Below are 19,547 nucleotides of genomic sequence, written 5' to 3'. Positions count from 1 at the left end.
CCCGGGCACAGCAGTGGGGCTGTGCTGCAGTTCAGGTTTGTACTGGAAGCCAAGGGGAAGCAAAGCAGAGGAACTCGGGGGGAGGGCAGTTTTGAATAGCAGAAATGGAGTATGGGCACAGCCTTGGCTGAAGGGGCCACTTGGGTGAAATTTGGGAGTGAGAGGTATGTTACTGGTGGAGACAACAGTGTGATAGTTTTCTAGGGTGTGGTGTGTATAGCAGGAGCTGAGACCCCAAGGGGAGCAGGTGGGGGATGGGATGCGTTCTGTGGTCAGTAGGGGACCACTGGAGACTTGGCTTGGGGATGACATGTTTAAACCATTTTAGGAGGTGGTATGGAATGGACTGATGAAGCGAGAGGCTAGTCTAGTGGTTAAGGACAGACAAAATAAACAGTTTTGGGCTCTTTCTCAATTCTCAAAGAGCACTAACCTTTCGGTGGTTTGGGGCAAGAAGAAGTGCATTAAAAACTGTCTGATGTCCTCTTGAATATACATGGTTAGCAGTTTTCATTTTACAGGTCACTACCGTTAATCTCCCTCTCCTCTGCTGTTGTGTTTGTTTTGTAGGTGGCAGAATCCCAGTCCTGTGTGAGTTTGCTTCTTCCTTGTTGACTGCCCCTCTCCTCCCGTTCTGGATGATGTCAGAACAGGATCTGGCGGATGTGGTGCAGATTGCAGTAGAAGATCTGAGTCCCCATCACCCAGGTACAGAGCTGTGGGAGAGTAAATGGGCTCTATTCTCTCTGTGCTTTAAACATCCAAAGCCTCTTCCAGAAGTTGTCTTTAATCTTTTAAAGAAAGCAAGAGAAAGAGTGATGCATGCTCTGTGTGAAAGGTCCATTCCCTGATGGGTAACCCTCCAGCATTTTGTCGCTCTTCCCTCTTCTGATGGGCACAGGCACTGACAGGCCCTCTTTCCCTCTTCCTACCCCACCCATAGGGGCTCCTATGACAACTTTCTTCCTTACAGGTGCCCCCTTCTAAAATTCACTGTCGTCACGGGTCATGGAATCTTACTGCATTGGTATGTACAGATTGACTGCAGTTTTTTTGACAACTGCATGATAGTCCATTTATAGGTGCCCCTCTACCCCCTTTCTTAAAATTTCCCCTTGTGGATGGCATTTCATTTTTTGCACTGTTTTTCTTTCATATAATCCCCTGCAATATGATTCCTGCACATATATCCTGGCAGATATTTTTTATGTTAAGTTTCCAGAAGTAGAATTTCTTTGTATGTTCACGGTTTTGATGAGACACTGACAGACTTCCCAGAAATGTTTTACTAAAGTCAGCTGAGTGAGAAGACTTTTTCCCTATACTTTTGCACAGGCTGGTGATTTTTCTCAATGATGTTAAAGGTGTACTTCTCCTTTGAAAACTTAACTAAATGTTTGTTTTAAGAAGACCCTAAATTTCAAGAACTTCACCTATGAAAAATCTTTGTCTCCATTTTTACTTCATTAAAAAATTTTCTTAGTAAGTTTCCTCCTTTTTTTTTTCTACCTTAAAGTTTTATGTGTTTTATATTTCTGTTAAGTTTGAGGTCACAAGTACACATAATTAAGTCACTGAGTGTCTTTTGCCCATTTTTCTTTCTAGAATAGTAGAATTGAAATGCTGAACTATTTTTCCCATAGAAAATAGAATTTTCAGAAATTTTATAAGAAAGCATGATGTCTATCTTGTGTGATCTGTTTGCTATGTTAATTGAAAAAACTTCGTTTGGAAATTAGGTATCTTAACACAAGGGGAGAGTAATATAGATAATTTTGGGTTTAAATGAATAGTCATAAAGAAATGAAGGCATTCTCTCAGGAATACTATTCTTAGTTTCTCCCTTATTTTGCTTTTGATTGTTTTCACAAATCAGATTTTTAAAAAAATTGTCATTATTAAAAGTCTAGATTTTAAACAGATTCTTCTTGGACTTGGAGCTCATATCTATCAGCTCATTCAACTTTAGCACCTGTCTCATCCCCAGTAGCTCTCCCAGAACTTCTGCCTTCACCACGAAGCTCTGTGAGTTTTCATACTTGGGCTTCTTCACCATTTTGACTTTTCTAGACACCATGGAGCAGATAAATACTGGCAGGCCTTTTCTGTGTTTTTTCCAGTGCTATCTGGAGTCAATTTATTGACCACTTCTTTCAAATAATTTGTCTGTAATTCTCAGGTTGTGATTTGTGTAGTCATGTTTTGGATTTGGTGGACCTGTTGATGTGGAGCACAGGAGATCTGAATCTGATGCATTTTTTATAAATTGATTATGCTATTACAGTTGTCCCATTTTCCCTCCTTTATTCCCCCCGACCCTGCGCACCTCCTCCCACCCACATTCCCCCCCTTTAGTTCATGTCCATGTGTCATACTTATAAGTTCTTTGGCTTCTACATTTCCTACACTATTCTTAATCTCCCCCTGTCTATTTTCGACCTACCATTTATGCTGCTTATTCTCTGTACCTTTCCCCCTCCTTCCCTTTCTCACTTCCCTGTTGATAACCCTTCATGTGATCTCCATTTTTGTGATTATATTCCTGTTCTAGTTGTTTGCTTAGTTTGTTTTTGTTTTAGCTTCGGTGATTAATAACTATGAGTGTGTTGTCATTTTACTGGTCATATTTTTTATCTTCTTTTTCTTAGATAAGTCCCTTTAACATTTCATATAATAAGGGCTTGGTGATGATGAACTCTTTTAATTTGACCTTACTGGTAAGCACTTTTCTGTCCTTTCATGCTGAATGATAGCTTTGCTGGATAGAGGAATCTTGGATGTAGGTCCTTGCCTTTCGTGACTTGGAATACTTCTTTCCAGCCCCTTCTTGCCTGTAAGGTTTCTTTTGAGAAACTAGCTGACAGTCTTATGGGCACTCTTTTGTAGGTAACTGTCTCCTTTTCTCTGGCTGCTTTTCAGATTCTCTCCTTATCTTTAATCTTGGGTAATGTAATTATGATGTGCCTTGGTGTGTTCTTCCTTGGGTTCAACTTCTTTGAGACTCTCTGAGCTTCCTGGACTTCCTGGAAGTCTGTTTCCTTTGCCAGATTGGGGAAGTTCTCCTTCATTATGTTTTCAAGTAAGTTTCCAATTTCTTGCTCTTGTTCCTTCTGGCACCCCTATGATTTGGATATTGGAACATTTAAAGATGTCCTAGAGGTTCCTAAGCCTCTCCTCATTTTTTTTGAATTCTTGTTTTTTCATTCTGTTCTGGTTGAAGGTTTCTTTCTTCCTTCTGGTCCACACCATTGATTTGAGTCCTGGTTTCCTTCCCATCACTGTTGGTTTCCTATACATTTTCTTTTATTTCACTTAGCTTAGCCTTCATTTTTTCCTCTAATTTATGACCATATTTGACCAATTCTGTGAGCATCCTAATCACCATGGTATATTACACACCTTTACATTCAGAGTGGGTTTAGGACTGAGAGTATTTTCCCCTTATCTCTAAAATATGACCTTTGAACTGTGCATCTGATAGGTTGGCTATCTCTTCATCACTTAGGTGTATTTTTCCTGGAGCTTTGATCTGTTCTTTCATTTGGGCCATTTTTGTATATGTGTTGGCATGCCTGCTATCTATGTATAAGGGGTGGAGCCTTAGGTGTTTACCAGGGCGGGGTAACCCTTGTGGCTGCGTTGTGACGCTGTATGTGAGGAAGGGGTCTGAGAGGGAACAATGCCACCTGTTCTCCTCTCTGCTGGATTTCAGTTCCCAGTTACCCACCGTCAAATTGGGCCCTTCTGGTGCTGATTCCCATGTGGGTGGGTTTGTGTACGTTCTAGGACCCTGTGGGTCTCTCCAGTGAACTCTCCTGTGAGCCTGGGAGTTTTTCCTGCTGCCTCAACACCCATAGGTGTTTTCAGTCTGAGGCTTTGAAGCTTTATTTCTCCTGTGCTGGAACCCTGGTTTGTGCTTTCTGTGTTTGCCCCTTAGTTGTTCCTCCCAGTTTATCTGCATGAGAATGTGGGTCCACCCAGTCCGCAATCTGCTTCCTCACCAGGTCCACCAGCTGCTGCCTTGCCAAGAGTCCTCTGCTTGGCTGCCTGTCTCTGCCCTTCCTACTGGTCTGGATGAATGTTTCTTCTTTAACTCCTTAGTTGTCGGACTTCCATACAGTTTGATTTTCTGTCAGTTCTGGTTGTTTTTTGTTTTTAAATTTGCTCTTGTCCTTTTGGTTGTGCGAGGAGACACGGTGTATCTACCTATGCCTTCATCTTGGCTAGAAGTCTGATGTGGTTTTTAGTAAAACCATCACAGAGTAAATGAAGCAAATAACAAATGGTAGTTTTGACATCAGTACAAGCATCAATTGTGGTCTGCCATTTTGGGGCCACAGAGCACATTTTGTCATGGGTAAGATCCATGCCATGGGAATTAGTCGGGTGTTTTTGCCCTAAACATCCTCAGTAATTAGCTTGAATTTTTCTAAGTGAGATGCAACTCTATCATTCTGCATATCATTTAGGCTCACTTCAAAAACACAACCCTTGCCCTAACTAGTGTGACTCACTTGGAGAGTTGTCCCGTAAACTGAAAGTTCGCAGGTTGGATTCCTGGTCAGGGCATGTGCTTGGGTTGTTGGTTTGATCCTTGGTGGGCGCCTATGAGAAGCAACTGATCGATGTTTCTCTCTCATGTCCAAGTTCCTCTCCCTCTCTCCCTCCCTCCCTTGCCCTCTCTCTAAAATCAATAAGCATGTCCTCAGGTAAGGATTAAAAAAATAAAATAAAATAACCCTTGAGACCATCAGATGTGATTTTGGTGCTTTTGAGTTCTTGCCACTAGTGTTTCTCTAACATGTTTTTATATTGAACCCAGTTTGTGCTTTCATATCACACTGATATTTTTTTAAAAAATGGATCAGCCGCTTTCTTCTTGGCTCCCTTTTTGCCACCTTTCTATAAGGCGCTTGCTTATTCCTGCCCACTGGCATGGTGTGCTCAGAGAGCCGAAAGCTGGTTCTGTTTTTTTAATAAGAAGCACTATCCCCTATTAACTGGCAAAATCAAGAGGCTTATCAGATCATTGAACAAAATTGGGGATATGAGTGTAGCAATTCAACTACAATTTTCTCTGTAAAAACTAACCAGTTTGTTTAGAGCTAGAACTTGTAGCCTTGACCTCATTAGCACCACACCTTAGATACCATTGAACTTAAAAAAAGAAGCAACACTATCACTATATATAGCAATTAAAAAATATCCATGTTTATATTTTGGTAGGTGAACAATAGTTTCTTTAGAAAGCACACACTGTAATGTTATAAAAGAAAAATATTCCAGTTACATAAAATTTAACCATTTTTAGAACTATAAAACTTTTTTTTATTTTTTAAAGATTTTATTTATTTATTTTTGGTAAGAGGGGAAGGTAAGGAGAAAGAGAGAAAGAGAGAAACATCATTTGGTTGCTTCTCATAACTGCCCCAGCGGGGGAGCAGCCTGCAAACCAGGCATGTGCCCTGACCGGGATTTGAATCTATGACCATATGCTTTGTAGGCTGATGCTCAAACAACTGAGCCACGCTGGTCAGGGCTAGAACTATTAAAATTCTGATAGTTAAATTTCTACACAAATTTCCTCTCTGTAGATTATAGTGCAAAGAAGGCTTAGAGAATTCATTTCTAATGTTGTTTTATCTCTGTTCCTTAAATACCTGGGAATTAGAGTTCATTGACTGTTTAATGAAAACCTGTGTGCAGGACTCTGTTGAGGCCTTTGCAGCCAGAAAACCTGCAATTTCTGACCTAAAAGAACTCTCAGCACACCTGGCAAATACCATGGTATATTACACACCTTTACATTCAGAGTGGGTTTAGGACTGAGAGTATTTTCCCCTTATCTCTAAAATATGACCTTTGTGAAATTTAAATATATAGTTAAGCAAGTAGAAGAAACAAAAATTTCTCATAATCTTAGCAATAGGACTACTTTTAAATTGTCGGCATGTATGTCCTTCCAGTTTGTTCTGATTTCCATTTAAAACAAAAATGTTTAGGTTCTGGTTTTGCATGTACTCACCATAGAGCTGCACTTACTTTACCTGTCTGCATGTGACTTTCACCGTACCTCTCATTCTATTTAATTGTGATGGCTTTACAATGAATATTGAGTTCTTTAGCCTAATTTTTAAGGTAATGCGTGCAAAATTATAAAAAGCAATTTAGCAACGGACAAAGAGGAAAAGAAACTTGCAGTCCCACAGCCCATGGGAAGGTATTGCTGAACCCTGGTACCTGTGCCTCTGTCATCTGCCATGGACACATCTCCTTTTACACGTCTGCTTCACTGCCCATTGCTTCCAGATTGAGGTGCTCCATGCTGCCCAGGGGCATGGAGTCTTTTTTCTGTAGTTACAGGGACCAGCTTTGTGGCCCTGGACAAGTCACTTAACCTCTCTGGTGTAAATGTGTGTAATGCACCATGGTATTTGCCAGGTGTGCTGAGAGTTCTTTTGGGTCAGAAATTGCAGGCTTTCTGCCTATGAAGGCCTCAGAAAGCCATGCATACAGAGCTGTCTATTTAGCAAATTAAAAGGATTTGAATAATGATTGTCAGGGTTCCTCTCTGTCCTCCCAGTCCCAGTAAAATTACTGGTTCCCTATGGAGGTAAATAGACTGTGACTAAAGTTCTCCAAACCTGTATTTTGTTAACCACAAACACTTGTGGGCATGGATTTCTTCCTTTTTTACTTAATTAAATGAACATTCATTCTCATCTACTTCTGTGGAGGTGGGTAAGGCATTTTTTGCATATGGGATCCATAGTGTCTGATGCTCCTTGTTATTGTTGGTCCTTGGCTGGTTTCTGCAGGGGAGCTTTGGGTAATCATCTCTGGGAGATCATTTTACCACTCTTACTGAGGAACCATGAAGAGTTTGTGTTAGGGTCATAGACCTCTGCAGTGTCTCTACACTTAATGGGCTTTGAGATGAGTCATTTTGTAACAGTAGGTTTAAAGGCATTGATCCTTAAAAAATTAAGATATTATTTGGAACCTGAACATATACAGCCCGTTGAAGTAGAGCTGCTTTAATTGAGACGGGGCCTGGGCCACAGCGTCCCATGCATTTGGCTTCCCCTGTGCCTGCCCCTGCCCCTCCCTTAGCGGATGAAAAGTCAAATGCCAGCAGGATGAGCTGTGTCCACATTTGTAGACAGCCTTGTGTGAGAGGCTGGAGGGCCTCTGTGTTTGGGGGTAGTCACTGTGCCACTGCTGGTGTGACAGCATGAGCAAGCATTAGTTCCGGCCTCCACATGGGCCTGGTGGAAAAAGGTGGATAGGTTTCCTTGAGTGGAGGTGGTTGGACAGTGTGGGTATAGGGAGGATTGGAGGAGGAAGAGCTGGGATGTGGTCAGACAGCACCGTCCCAGTGAGGCAGGCACTGTCTCCAGCAAGTTTACCCTGCTCGATTGTAGCAGGGGATGCATTCGAAAGGAGGTTGGATGATATGCCAAAGTGTGCATGTCCCCTACTTTATTCTCCACGTGTGGACACTCTCCCACAAGTGCTCCAGTGATTGCACTTCTGTGTGCACATGTGTATATACACAGTATTATATGTGTTCTATCCGTATATTTGTATATTTTCATATACTGACATTCATTTCTATAAAATAGATTCACAAACTGATATCACTGTTAAAAAGTGAGTTAAAGCTATTTACTGGGAGGACTATTGAAATGAGAGGGCCTTGGCCCTCTGGTACATATGCACTATGTTTGTGTCCATGTGTGAACTTGTAGAAAGAGGTGGGGAAAACTACATCAGGCAGTTAACATAGTGATTTCAGGCAAGGAGATGAGAAGGAAAAAAACACTGTAGCAAACTCAAAAATTACTCATGGTATCATGTTCAATAAAAAATGTTAAATACGAAATTCTGTCATTGGTAATATGTAAATGTTTAGTTATTGACTAGGTCTAGGGCAAGCAATCAGGAACAGAGAAATGTGGTTTGCAGAAATGATGTGATTGTGGACAGTTCTGGTCTTTGATTTTGGGGCTGTCTTCAGTATTGTTTTGTAGCTAATTTTAGATGAAAGGGAGGGAGTGGCTTATTTGTGGGGAAGCCACTATCAGCTGAAAATTGCGGATGGGGAGTCATTGATTTCAGCGGCACTGTGGAATAGCTTTCTGTGTAACTTAGTGTGTTAAGTTTGGGACTGTTTTGATGCTCATCACCTAGGAAAATGTAATAACCAGGGAGGTTTTGAATTTGTAATGAAGTAGGCAACAGACAAGACTTTAAAGTGTGAAAGTAATCATTATTCATTCGGTTTTGTTATGCTGAAATTCAAACAGGATAGCCTAATAGAACATGGAATAAGAAACACCTAGTTCTGATTTTAGGATCAACTCAGTGGCACATTAGGGGATTTATTTATCCAGTATGTCAGGTTTTTTGAGATTAAGGGGAGAACCTACTTTCTGTAGGTTGTGTCTGAAAATTTTAAGTTAAAGCTATGAAAAAGGAAACCATGAAACAGGTTGTACCACTTCTCATTTAACCTTAAGGTGTCAGATGGTTTACTATCTTAATATTAAAACAGTCCATAAAACTTTTTATATTGAAGTTTAACTTTTGTTTCTGCCTTTGGTTTTCAGTTGTACTGGAGAATCATGTAGTGACAGATGAAGATGAACCATCTTTGAAACGCCAACGATTAGAGATCAATTGTCAGGACCCCTCTATAAAGGTAAAAATACTAATGTATTTTATTATTGATATCTTAGTTTCCTAGGGCTGCTGTAACAAATTGTCAAAAACTGGGGAGCCTGAAACAACAGAAATGTATCCTCTTGCAGCTTCGGAGACCAGAAGTCTGAGCTCAGCGTGTGGGCGGGGCTGTGCATCCTCCAGAGACTCTAGGGGAGGCTCTTTTACTGCCTTTCCAGCCTCTGGTGATCCAGGAGGTCCTTGGCTTGTGGCCACATCACCCAAGTCTCTGCCTCCATCCTCATGTGGACTCTCCTTCCTATGTGTCACTGTCCATTTCCCTTATTCTTCTTTCTCTCTGTTATTAAAATTTTATTTATTTTCACAGAGAGGAGGAGGGAGGGATAAAGAGAGGGAGAGAAACATCGATGTGTGAGAGAAACATTGATCAGTTGCCTCTTACACACTCCCGGCTGGGGACCCGGCCTGCAACCCAGGTGTGTGCCCTGGCCAGGAATGCAAACCAGTGACCTTTTTGGTTTGCAGTCTGGCACTCAATCCACTGAGCCACATCAGCCAAGGTTTTCTCTCTGTTTTTTAAATCCTCGTTCGAGGACATGCTTAATGATTTTAGAGAGAGGGGAAGGGAGGGAGAGAGAGGGGTCTCGAGAGAGATATTGAGGTAAGAGAGAAACATTGACTGGTTGCCTCTGGTACTCACCCTGACTGGGGACGGAATCTGTAACTAGATGTGTCTTGACTGGAATTGAACCCATGACCTTTCCATTATGGGCTGATGCTCCATCCACCTGAGCCACACTGGATGGAGCTCTTTCTCATCTCTTATAAGAACATCATTATTGACTTCAGGTATCATTCTAATCCAGGAAGACCTAGATACTTGATTTAATTTTACCTGCAGAGACCCTTTTCTAAATAAGACCACATATATAAATTCTGGGGATTAGGATGTAGACGTATCATTCTTGGGAGTCACTGTTCAATCTCCTATGTGGCGCATAAAGCCATTTTTCTCCCTTAAAGATTATGAGGAATCAGTGTTATTTAGATTGGGATTGCTGCCAAATGAGGCATTTTCCTATAGAACTGTAGAGCTGTTATGGACATCAGAGAACAATTTGAGTGGCTAATATTTTCCACTTGTGCCAAAGTACTTCCGTACTACCATTTAAGTCACCTAAATTTTAAAGTTTACTAGATGTGGTCTTGTAAACCACTGAGTCAGTCAGTGATTTTGGATTTTTGGGTTTACTTTTTTGGTTTAGTGTTTATAGAATCATGGAGATAAATGTCAGCACGTGTGAAAAATTTAAGAAAGCAATGCAAATGAAAATCATAGTATAAGAAGTAAAGGAAAAAACAAAAAGAGAGAAGAAAACCATACTAACTTTTCATGTAAGCCTTCTCGTTATATGGGGTGTCTTTTTAGAAACATTCATGTCCCCCAGAACTTAATTTCATTAATGAGGGGAAGCAGTGTAAGCTTAAACATGTAGGTGTTTTAAAAGTATATTCACGGTTAAATTTCTGTTTCACACCAATGGATAGAGGATGGCTGCATTAGTAACACCAAATTATCATATTTTAAAATAAAATGCAGTTTTACCACCAGAGGTTCATTTATTATAAGCATAAACAGACAGAAATGTATAAAGTAAAAACCGAAAGTGGCCCAGCCTAGCCCCACTGTCAGTAAGTCAGACCTGGGCCGTGCTCTGAGCACTAACGCGTGTGCTGTTGGAGCAGGTTTGCCACCAAATTGCCCGGAAGTCTTCAATGAATGTGACTATTTACGGTTAATATCACTTAATCAAAAGGCTTATTCAGAATATGTTCTCTGCTCTTCTTTGTTGTTTTTTTGATAATTGTTTTATTAGTACATAACAGAGCATTTTGTCCAAACCCCAGGCAGGATTACTTTAAATCCTGCCTGGGGTTTAGAATTAAAATAATACGGTCTTACTGTATTTTAAGATTTCATGAGCCAGATATTTGATGTCTTCAAATGATAAAGAATAGTGGATTTATAAGGGATTTTGTCTCAAAAATTCAGCACCAGTGAGTGATTCTACTGGGGACGTATATTAGGGTGAACCATGGACGTTACCTCTTTGTAGATCCTTGGTGATGGAGTGTCTGCACTGTGTGCGTCTTTGCCTGGCACACACTTGCTTTAACGCCCCATTCTCCTGAAGGCAGGCAGTCCGCAGCGGTGAGGACCTGGAGTTTAGCCCCTTGCTTTGTGTGTTAGCACTCACGAGTCTCGTTGGGGCTGTGATCACTTGAGACAGAGTGAGTCGTTTGGGCAGTGTGCAGGTTTGTTTTCCGCATCACTGCCCCTTCCTGCCATATCTATCAGGCAGTTAGACCAGTGCCTTTAACTTCTTCAGCAGTTAAGCTCAGTCTGTTGAAAATGCATTGTTAAGAGTGAGCATTTTTCTCTTTCCCAGGCCTTGATGCCCCTGCATGATGTGATATTGCTCTAATTTTGCTCTTTTGCTTCCAATTAGGAGAGCAGGCCTAGCTAATGTCCGGTCTGTCCGTCAGAGGCCAGCTTTTTACTTGGGGCAGACAAGCAGAGGGAAAGGAAGGGAGATTTATTATTTTCAGCTGTTGACTCTCAGGCCAGCATTTCCATTACATTGAACTATTGGATTCTTTATGAACTTGCTCTGAACTAGCACTCTGAATCCTACCAGCTGGTGAGACCAGCCTAGGGTGTTTGCTGTACAGTGGAAGTCTGACCTGAAAACATGCTTCTCATGGCAGGAATGGCAGTTGTGGGAAGTGAAGAGCTTTCCTGGATGGATGTGTATTTGATCCATTTTTGGGGTCCGGAGTTGTGAATGACCTGCTTATTGGAATCAATTGGAGTTAGTAATCGGGAATTGGCTCAGAAATGATAACCAAGTGTGAGGCAGCTCTTCATGTCAACCACTAGGTGGCAGACGTGCTGTTCATAACCTTTTTACTAAATTTCAACATCAGGACCGTGGGGATAATGTGACTATGCTGGACCAGTGGTTTCCATGCATTTTGATGTTGCAAGTAAATATATATTTATAGTTATATATGACTAGTTTTATGTGTAAACTTACTGATTAATAGAGAAACATCCTGAAAACTATGTACATTTTTATTATATGGACTTAAACGTTAGTAAGGATCAAAACTACAAAGAGAAGTAAAACCATGATTTAAGTAATCACATTTTAAATACAAGAGGTTGAACTTGTTTACTCAGATGTTTCTGGCTTAAAACTAAAGAGGTAAAGTGCAGGATTGTTCTTACTGGGGTAGACACAATTCAAATTAGGGAATAGCCATTTGGTGTTCATTGCAACTGTCTCCTTAAAGTTCAAGATATCCCTTTTCTGAAGTTTTTCTTTTTTTCACTTTCAGTCATTCCTGTATTCCATTAACCAGACAATATGCTTACGATTGGATAGCATTGAAGCCAAACTGCAAGCTCTCGAGGCTACTTGTAAATCATTAGAAGAAAAGCTGGATCTGGTCACAAACAAGCAGCACAGTCCCATCCAAGTTCCCATGGTAGCAGGCTCCCCTCTCGGTGCGACGCAGACATGCAACAAAGTGCGATGGTAAGAGCAGACCAGTGGGCCCTGGTCACCTCCTCACCCAGGCTCCCCGGTTCATTACCCGGGAGGTACTACACGCGAGGGCATCTACCTCTGCAGTTTCATGGAACTTCTTTCCCTTAGACCCAAAGTAGACATGTGACACCCTGCTGGACTGGCTTGGAGTCATTCTCACATTTTCTTTCTGACGTACACCAGACTGGGTCTTTGGAGTTGACCCATCAGATCTTTGAAGTTCCTTCCTTCCTTCCTTCCTTCCTTCCTTCCTTCCTTCCTTCCTTCCTTCCTTCCTTCCTTCCTTCCTTCCTCCCTCCCTCCCTCCCTCCCTCCCTCCCTCCCTCCCTTCCTTCCATTTTCTCCTTCTTTCTTTTCTGACAAATCCTTAGATATTTTTCTGCATAGTAGTATATATAAATTTTACTTGAGTATATCAAACTTTCCATTCATGTAGTTTTTATTGTGCTGATTTAAAAAAATATTTAGAGCCTTATCTCAGCGGGATATGTAATAGTATATATGCTCTTTGAATTGAAACTTTATGAAGAATCTGGTTAGATCGGAAAGATGTCTCAAAATCTTTGATCTGTTTGGACTTAAGAGTTACTGAGGATCAAAATCCTTATATATTGGTTAGTCCACAGCACCCTGTCACCTACTTGAGCCCCTGAGACCAGCTAAAGCTCAGGCTTTGGACAGCAGTTCCATTCATCCTGCTGGCCTTTTTATGCTTTCCCACAGCTGGCTACAAAGAAGCTATATTTTTGCTGGTGGCAAAATTTGTCTTCGTACTTACTTAACAAGAGCTTGAGGCATTTTTACTGAGGGCCCTTCTGTTACGGTTCACTGGATTGACTGCTGCCTCCTGCCCGGTGTGTCCGTGAGGAGTGAGGGCAGTGGGATGTTGGGGGCTGGGTGGGTGGCATCCTGGTAGATGCAGAGGAGTAGGAGCCACAGTGAGATGGAGGGACAGTAGCCGGCCTTGCTGCCAGGGTTGACTGGGCTCCATCCCGCCCATGTGCTGGGAAACTGGAGAAGCATTAGGGACTTTGTGGACCTTTCAGGGGAATGTGGGATTGAAGAGGTCTGGGTTGGAATGCTCACAAACGTGCCTTAGTTTCAAGGTAGTCACACCTGTCCTGGTTTGTCTGGGACAGCTGTGGAGGATGCCTGCTGGATGGGCATAATTCGTAGTGCCTCCTTTAACTCTGAAAAGTATCCTGGTATGTTTGAAACCTCTTGCCCTCAAACTTGATCTCCAGCTGAGGGTCAAGGACTCTGTGGATCTCCTTCCCCTGGTGGGACCTGGGGCAGTCTGTGCTGTGGCTGTGAGATGGGGCCTTTTGCCCTGGTTTATGTTTTGTCCTAACAGATCACTGGTGCATTTACTCCTGGCAAACATTAGTTGAGTGTGTCCTCTGGGCAGACAGTGAGTCTCAAACCTATGAGATCCAATGCTTTTTTTTTAAAGAATAATTTTTTGTAATGCCCTCATGCTCTAGAATGCAGTGTTTAGACAATATAATATATAGTTAGAATATGAATATAGTGCCTTTAGTGTAATGGAAGGAGAAACAGAAGGATAGTACTGCATAATAAAATAACATGGGTTTCAATATGTAAATGGTTGGGTTAGATACATAAGGAGGCAGTGAGTAGGCCGAATGCCCGAACCTCTCGCATTGAGTGCTGGTTGGGAATGCACACTAGTTGGTGATGGAATGTTATAAAATGATGAGCAATTCTGCTGAAGTTTCAAATGAAACAATTTTTAGTATAATTTTTTTCTAGACTTGAACAATAGTTGAATTCCTGGAAAATTCAAATTTTACAACTATCTAAAAACATTTTGTGTATGAATATAGAATGGAGTGAGATTCTGGGGTCAGAGAGCTAGAAGCATGTTTTTTACTAACATGAATGTGTGGGACATTTGAACTTTGTGCAGGAAGATTTTTTTTGTTAGTTGAGACTGTTTCATACATTGAAAGATGTCTTAACCTTCTTGGCCTATACCCAGTAAATCTCAGTGGTATCCCTTAATTCTGATAACCAGATGTGTCCCGGTGGATTTCAACACTGCCCCACCCCCCACCCCCCAGCACTTCCGTTGCTCTAAGGGATGAGAAAAGAATGAATGACATGCTTCCTGTTCGTTACTAAGAAGCTTGCATATTCTAAGGACAGCCTTCCTTGATTGGGTATCACTTCTTTTTTTTTTTTTAAGATTTTATTTATTTATCTTTAGAGGGAAAAGGAAGGAGATAGGGAGAGAAATGTATGGTTGCCTCTAGTGCGTCCCCTGCTGGGAACTGGCCTGCAACCCAGGCATGTGCCCTGACTGGGAATCGAACCGTGGTACTCTGGTTCACAGGCCCGTGCTCAATCCACTGAGCTGCACCAGCCAGGGCTGGGTATCACTTCTTTACCTGTATTCAGAAGAGATAATCATGGTTCCCTCTCCCATGAGGTGAATGAGGGGAAATGCTGACAACATCTGTCTATTCGTATTCCACCTTCGATTATTTGTGTGCTTCCACCAGGTCCGGTGGTCGAGGGCGAGTGCCTAGAGACTGAAGAGCTGTTGCAGCCGTGGTGTGGGCCTCCATGGCGACTCGTTTCGGAGTTCCTTCTCTGTCAGGAGGGTGTAATGGGGAGAACAGGCCTCTGCCCATCACAGATCACCCTGGTTTGAAACTTCTGGGTTGTCCTGGGCCAAGTCATATCGTTGTGTTGATTTCCAGTTTCTAGTTTCATCAGCTTTAAAAAGAGCAGAAAAAGGTGACTTAGGCTGGTGCTGGAGCCCATTAGTTTCTCTCACTGTTCTCAAGACAAAACTGCCACACTCATTTGTGCACGTGTGCAAGACAGAGGTGGGCACCAGTTCTGCTGAAGTTGACAAGCGTGCCATAGCCCTTCGGGTTTTGAGTCATTTGACAGCAGAGCTGCTTGCTGTGGTGAAGGCATTGGCGGGCTGCGGGGAGCTGCCTCACTCTGACTTTCTTTGCGTCACAGTGCTCACTGGCTATGGGAAGGGCCCTGGGCAGCTTTCCTGGTCAGGACTGTCACCAGGTTTCCCTCTGTGGGGAAGGCTTTTATCACTCGCAGACTTGCCGTGGTTTTCTCTGTGTGGTGAAGTTAATGGTTCTTATACTAATTCAGATGTATAATCTAGTTAGGGTTTCTGGTTTGTGTTGAGGTAAAATCAACCTATTATAGAGAACACTTATTATATATTGAAACAAGGTTATTAATATTAATGCAACTATTACTAATAAAGGTTAATGTAAGATTAATCATTAGAAGGGAAAAATATTCTTCCATTTTCTCATAGGCATAGTTTTAAATAGGATACATGTGAATGATTTTTTAAAAAGATACTAAATCTGGCATTTCTCTCTGGGTAAGTTCTGAAAATGAGAAAAAATATTTGCCAACAGTTGAAAGCTATTAATGAGAATTTGGGGGAGAATTAAAGGATAAGAATTTAATCCCAGTATATCAATAAAAATGTATATTTAAATTAGAAAGTCATTAACTTATAAACACATAAGTAAATGAGAAAAAAAATTGTATAAGTGTGGGTAGTGGAATTTAGAAAGGAAAAGTAAAGATTAGAACTATGTAAGTCCTAAATTATTTTATATCCAAGTAGTATGCTTTTAAAAATTACTTGAGGTTCCTTAGACTCACTGCAATGTGTTGTGAATGATTTGTTGAGGACTCTGAGTATAGTTGTACATCCTAAATGCTGACACTGTAAAGGTCTTTTCAGTTATTATGAGCTCTCTAGATAGTGGGGCCAAGCTGTTTGCTGAAATACCACTCTCCCTTCCCCTTGAAGAGGCTGCACGTGGCCCAGAGCCAGCCCCACATACAAGGGGCTGGTGCAGTCTCTCAGCTGTGGGGCCTAGCTTTGAATCCTTGGCCAGAATCCACTCACCTGTTGGTTATTTCTAATTAAAACTGGCATGGAGTAGACTGTGCTATCAGCTCTGGGAGTTATTCTCTTTAATTCCTGGAGCCCAGCAGGCAGTGGACTGCTGCCAACCTCAACTGGAATTTTGGATCCTGACTTTCAGATCTCATACCTGAATGAGATTCTTTAAATAAATTCAAGAAAGAAAGAAAAATCTTTTTCTTTGGTGCTATAGCTTAATCATTGTACTAAAAATGTGAGGTCACTTGGGTGGTATCTCACTCAACAGTGGTGTTCTACTTGGGGAATAGAAAAATGAACTTGAATTCTTTTATGTAGGTGTTTTTTTCTTACTTGCAAATGAGCCAATAATTTGGGTTTTGCTCATTGTAATTCTAGGAGTACTTGAGGTTTTAACTCTAAACCTGTTTTGCATTGGTACTCAGAAAGTCTGGGTTGAGTAGGCTAGGCTCCTCCTTTATTTATTTATTTTTAAAAATTTTGTTTATTTTAGAGAGAGGGGAAGGGAGGGAGAAAGAGAGGAAGAGAAACATCTGTGTATGGTCGCCTCTTGAGCACCCACTTCTAGGGACCCGGCCTGCAACCCAGGCATGTGCCTCGACTGGGAATTGAACCAGTTACCCCTTGGTTCACAAGTTGTCACTCAGTCCACTGAACCACACCAGCCAGGGTGGTTTATTCTTTATATGTCCAGCTGGGACTGCCAGGATCAAGTGTACGGACAGGGCATTTATACTATAGATCAGTATGAAAACCCATTTTTTGCACGTTTTTGAGTTTTGACATGGAGTCATTTGAGGAAAGCGCAGTAGTAGGGCACAGTGAGTAGGACACAGCTGAGCCTGGCGTTGGCCTGATGTGGGGTGTGTCCTCGCTGATGGCCGCTCTGGAATGCCAGCCAGCGGGACTGGCTGCGTGCGTGGCAGTGGGTCAGGGATCCGGGGGATCTTGTGGAAACAGACTATCTGCTAAGTCAGATTGCAACTCAAGACCCAGATGTTTGGGGTTTGTGTGCATTAACTGAACATATGGACTAAGTAGAAAAATGTTTGTTTCTTATTTTTCAAAGCAATAGATTTCTATTTTGTTATTTTTATTTTTTGTATGCACAGGTGGTGTATTTTTATAGAGATTTATTTTCACTGAGAGTTTTATTTTTAAAAGCTTAAACTTGTTTTGCAGCTTTAGTGTGTTTCTACAATTTTATTTTTTATATTTTATTTATTTATCTTTAGAGGGGAAGGAAGGAGAGAAGGAGAGAAACATCAATGTGTGGTTGCCTGTCGTGCGTTCCCTGCTGGGAACTGGCCTGCAACCCAGGCATGTGCCCTGACTGGGAATCGAACCACGGTCGTCTGGTTCACAGGCCCGCGCTCAATCCACTGAGCTACACCAGCCAGGGCTGTTTTTACAATTTTAAAACAGTTGTAATAAATCAGAGGCTTCTTTATAATCCTCTAAAAGTAAAAGAGTGATTTCTTTTAAAGCTTTTCATACGGAGAGATGTATCATGTAAGACATATGGAGGGGCAAATTTTTCCCCTCTAGACTGATTATTGATCCACAGAAAATTGAAATATTTGATCAAGAAATTATTTTAATTCCCTTTAGTATGTGGTTTGCTGGGTCACTGTTTTGCTTCCCAGAGGGTCTTTAGTTTTAAATGTTGATGGATATTTGTAGGAGGACTGTTCTGGTCTTTTGAGCCCTCATGGCTTGTGGGTACAGAGAGGTCTAATGTTATTTGAATTGTGATGGAATGGTTTGGTCTCAGCCATGAAGGTCTTGTTTAATTCTTTCCTTACCAAATTTTGAATTTTTTATGTTTCTGTTTAATTTTGTATGCATATGATCTCTGTTCTTGATTGGTCTACACTATCTCACACACCTGCAGACTTTTGATGACTTCATTAGGATTCCCTGTACATGTCAGGGCTGAGTAGTAACCGAAGAATACAAGTAGTTTGCACGCATACAATTTAGGGAATCATTCACATAATCTGATGACTCAAATACAGTCTACTGAAACAGATAATAAATGTAGTTAAACATGTTCTAATAGACTGCATATTCTAATAATTTGTTATACTCCTAGTTTTAGAATAACTCATACCTCGGTGACTAGGATTGAGTTGAGTTTGTAGATTAATTTGGGGAATTGTCCTCTTACCACCATGGAGTCTCTGACAGGTGAACACGGTGCAGCTTTCCCCTTTCAGAGGCTTTAATTCCTGTCAGCGTTGTCATGTGGCTTCAATGTGCAACTTTCATACACACTTTGTTAAGTTTATCTCTAAGTACTTCTAAGTATTTTTAGGTGCTATCATAAATGCTACTGTATTTTAAATTTCACTGTCAAGTTGTTCATTGGTATAGTATATAGAAACATAATTGGTTTTTCTATACTGACCATTATTCTGTATCATTGTTAAATGCACTTATTTTAGGAGCTTTTCTCTAGGGATTTTAAAAATGTGTGTGGTCACATTGTTTTTAAATAACAAGTTTTATTTCCTATCAATTTCTATATCTTTTCTTACTTTGTTGTACTGGCTAGTGTCTCTATTTTAGTGTATTCTTTTTTATATTTTTGCCCTATATCTGATCTTTGAGTGAAAGCATCTCATCTTTCACCATTAAGTGTTATGTTAGCTGTTAATTTTTCATAGACATTCCTCAGGTTGAAGAAGTTCCCTTCTATTTCTGATTTCATGAAAGTTATGTTATTATTTTTGTAATATTTTATCATGAGCAAGTGTTGACTTTTCACATGCTCTTAATTTTTCTGCTTGAGATGATCTTTTGCTTTTCCTTTTTGATTCTCCTGTTATACTGAGTCACACTAATTGATTTTGAATGCTAGATTACCCTTGCATTTCTGTTAAAATAAATCTGACTTGATCATAGAATATTACTCTTTTTATATATTTTTGGGTTGAGTTGCTGATGTTTAGTTAAGTGTTTTTGCCTTTATGTTTATGGGGTATATTAATCTGTAGTTTTCTTTTCTGACCTATTTGTTTTGTTACCAGGTTAATACTGGCCTCAAAAAGTGAGCTGGAAGTTGTCCTTTATTGGCTATCTTCTGAATGTGTTTCTATAGTTTTAGTTTTATTTCTCCTTTAACTATTTGACAGGATTTGCCAATGAAGCTATTTGTGCTTAGATTTTACTTATGAATTCAATTTCTTTAATAAATTCAGAATTTCAGTCAGTGTCGACCTTCTTGAGTCAGTGTCGTTTACTTTGTATCTCTCAAGGGGTTTTCCCTTTTCATCTGACTTCTAGAATTCGTTAGCATAACACTTTTCATAATATCCCTTGAA

At 40.8% G+C, this 19,547-nt stretch overlaps 1 protein-coding gene across 8 annotated transcripts in view; it reads left to right on the top strand.

Moving 5' to 3' along the window:
* Positions 1–19,547, top strand: part of BANP (BTG3 associated nuclear protein) — a 141,309-nt gene that overhangs the window by 25,262 nt on the left and 96,500 nt on the right. For 6 of the 8 annotated variants that reach the window (XM_037142360.2, XM_037142357.2, XM_037142358.2 and 3 more), the window contains 3 exons: positions 571–708; positions 8,613–8,704; positions 12,088–12,287. In XM_037142360.2, the coding sequence (XP_036998255.1) occupies positions 639–708; positions 8,613–8,704; positions 12,088–12,287 (362 nt within the window). In that variant the 5' untranslated portion in view covers positions 571–638. Of the gene's footprint in view, positions 1–14; positions 36–570; positions 709–973; positions 1,028–8,612; positions 8,705–12,087; positions 12,288–19,547 lie in introns of those variants that run through there. The other 2 variants (XM_053666655.1, XM_053666656.1) reach the window with 2 other exon arrangements.

This window comes from Artibeus jamaicensis, unplaced genomic scaffold (genome assembly GCF_021234435.1).
Source record: "Artibeus jamaicensis isolate MK-2021 breed Jamaican fruit bat unplaced genomic scaffold, CSHL_Jam_final contig_464, whole genome shotgun sequence".
Taxonomy (NCBI): domain Eukaryota; kingdom Metazoa; phylum Chordata; class Mammalia; order Chiroptera; family Phyllostomidae; genus Artibeus; species Artibeus jamaicensis.
Note: the sequence above shows the minus strand (reverse complement) of the source record. Positions and strands in the feature narration are given on the sequence as shown.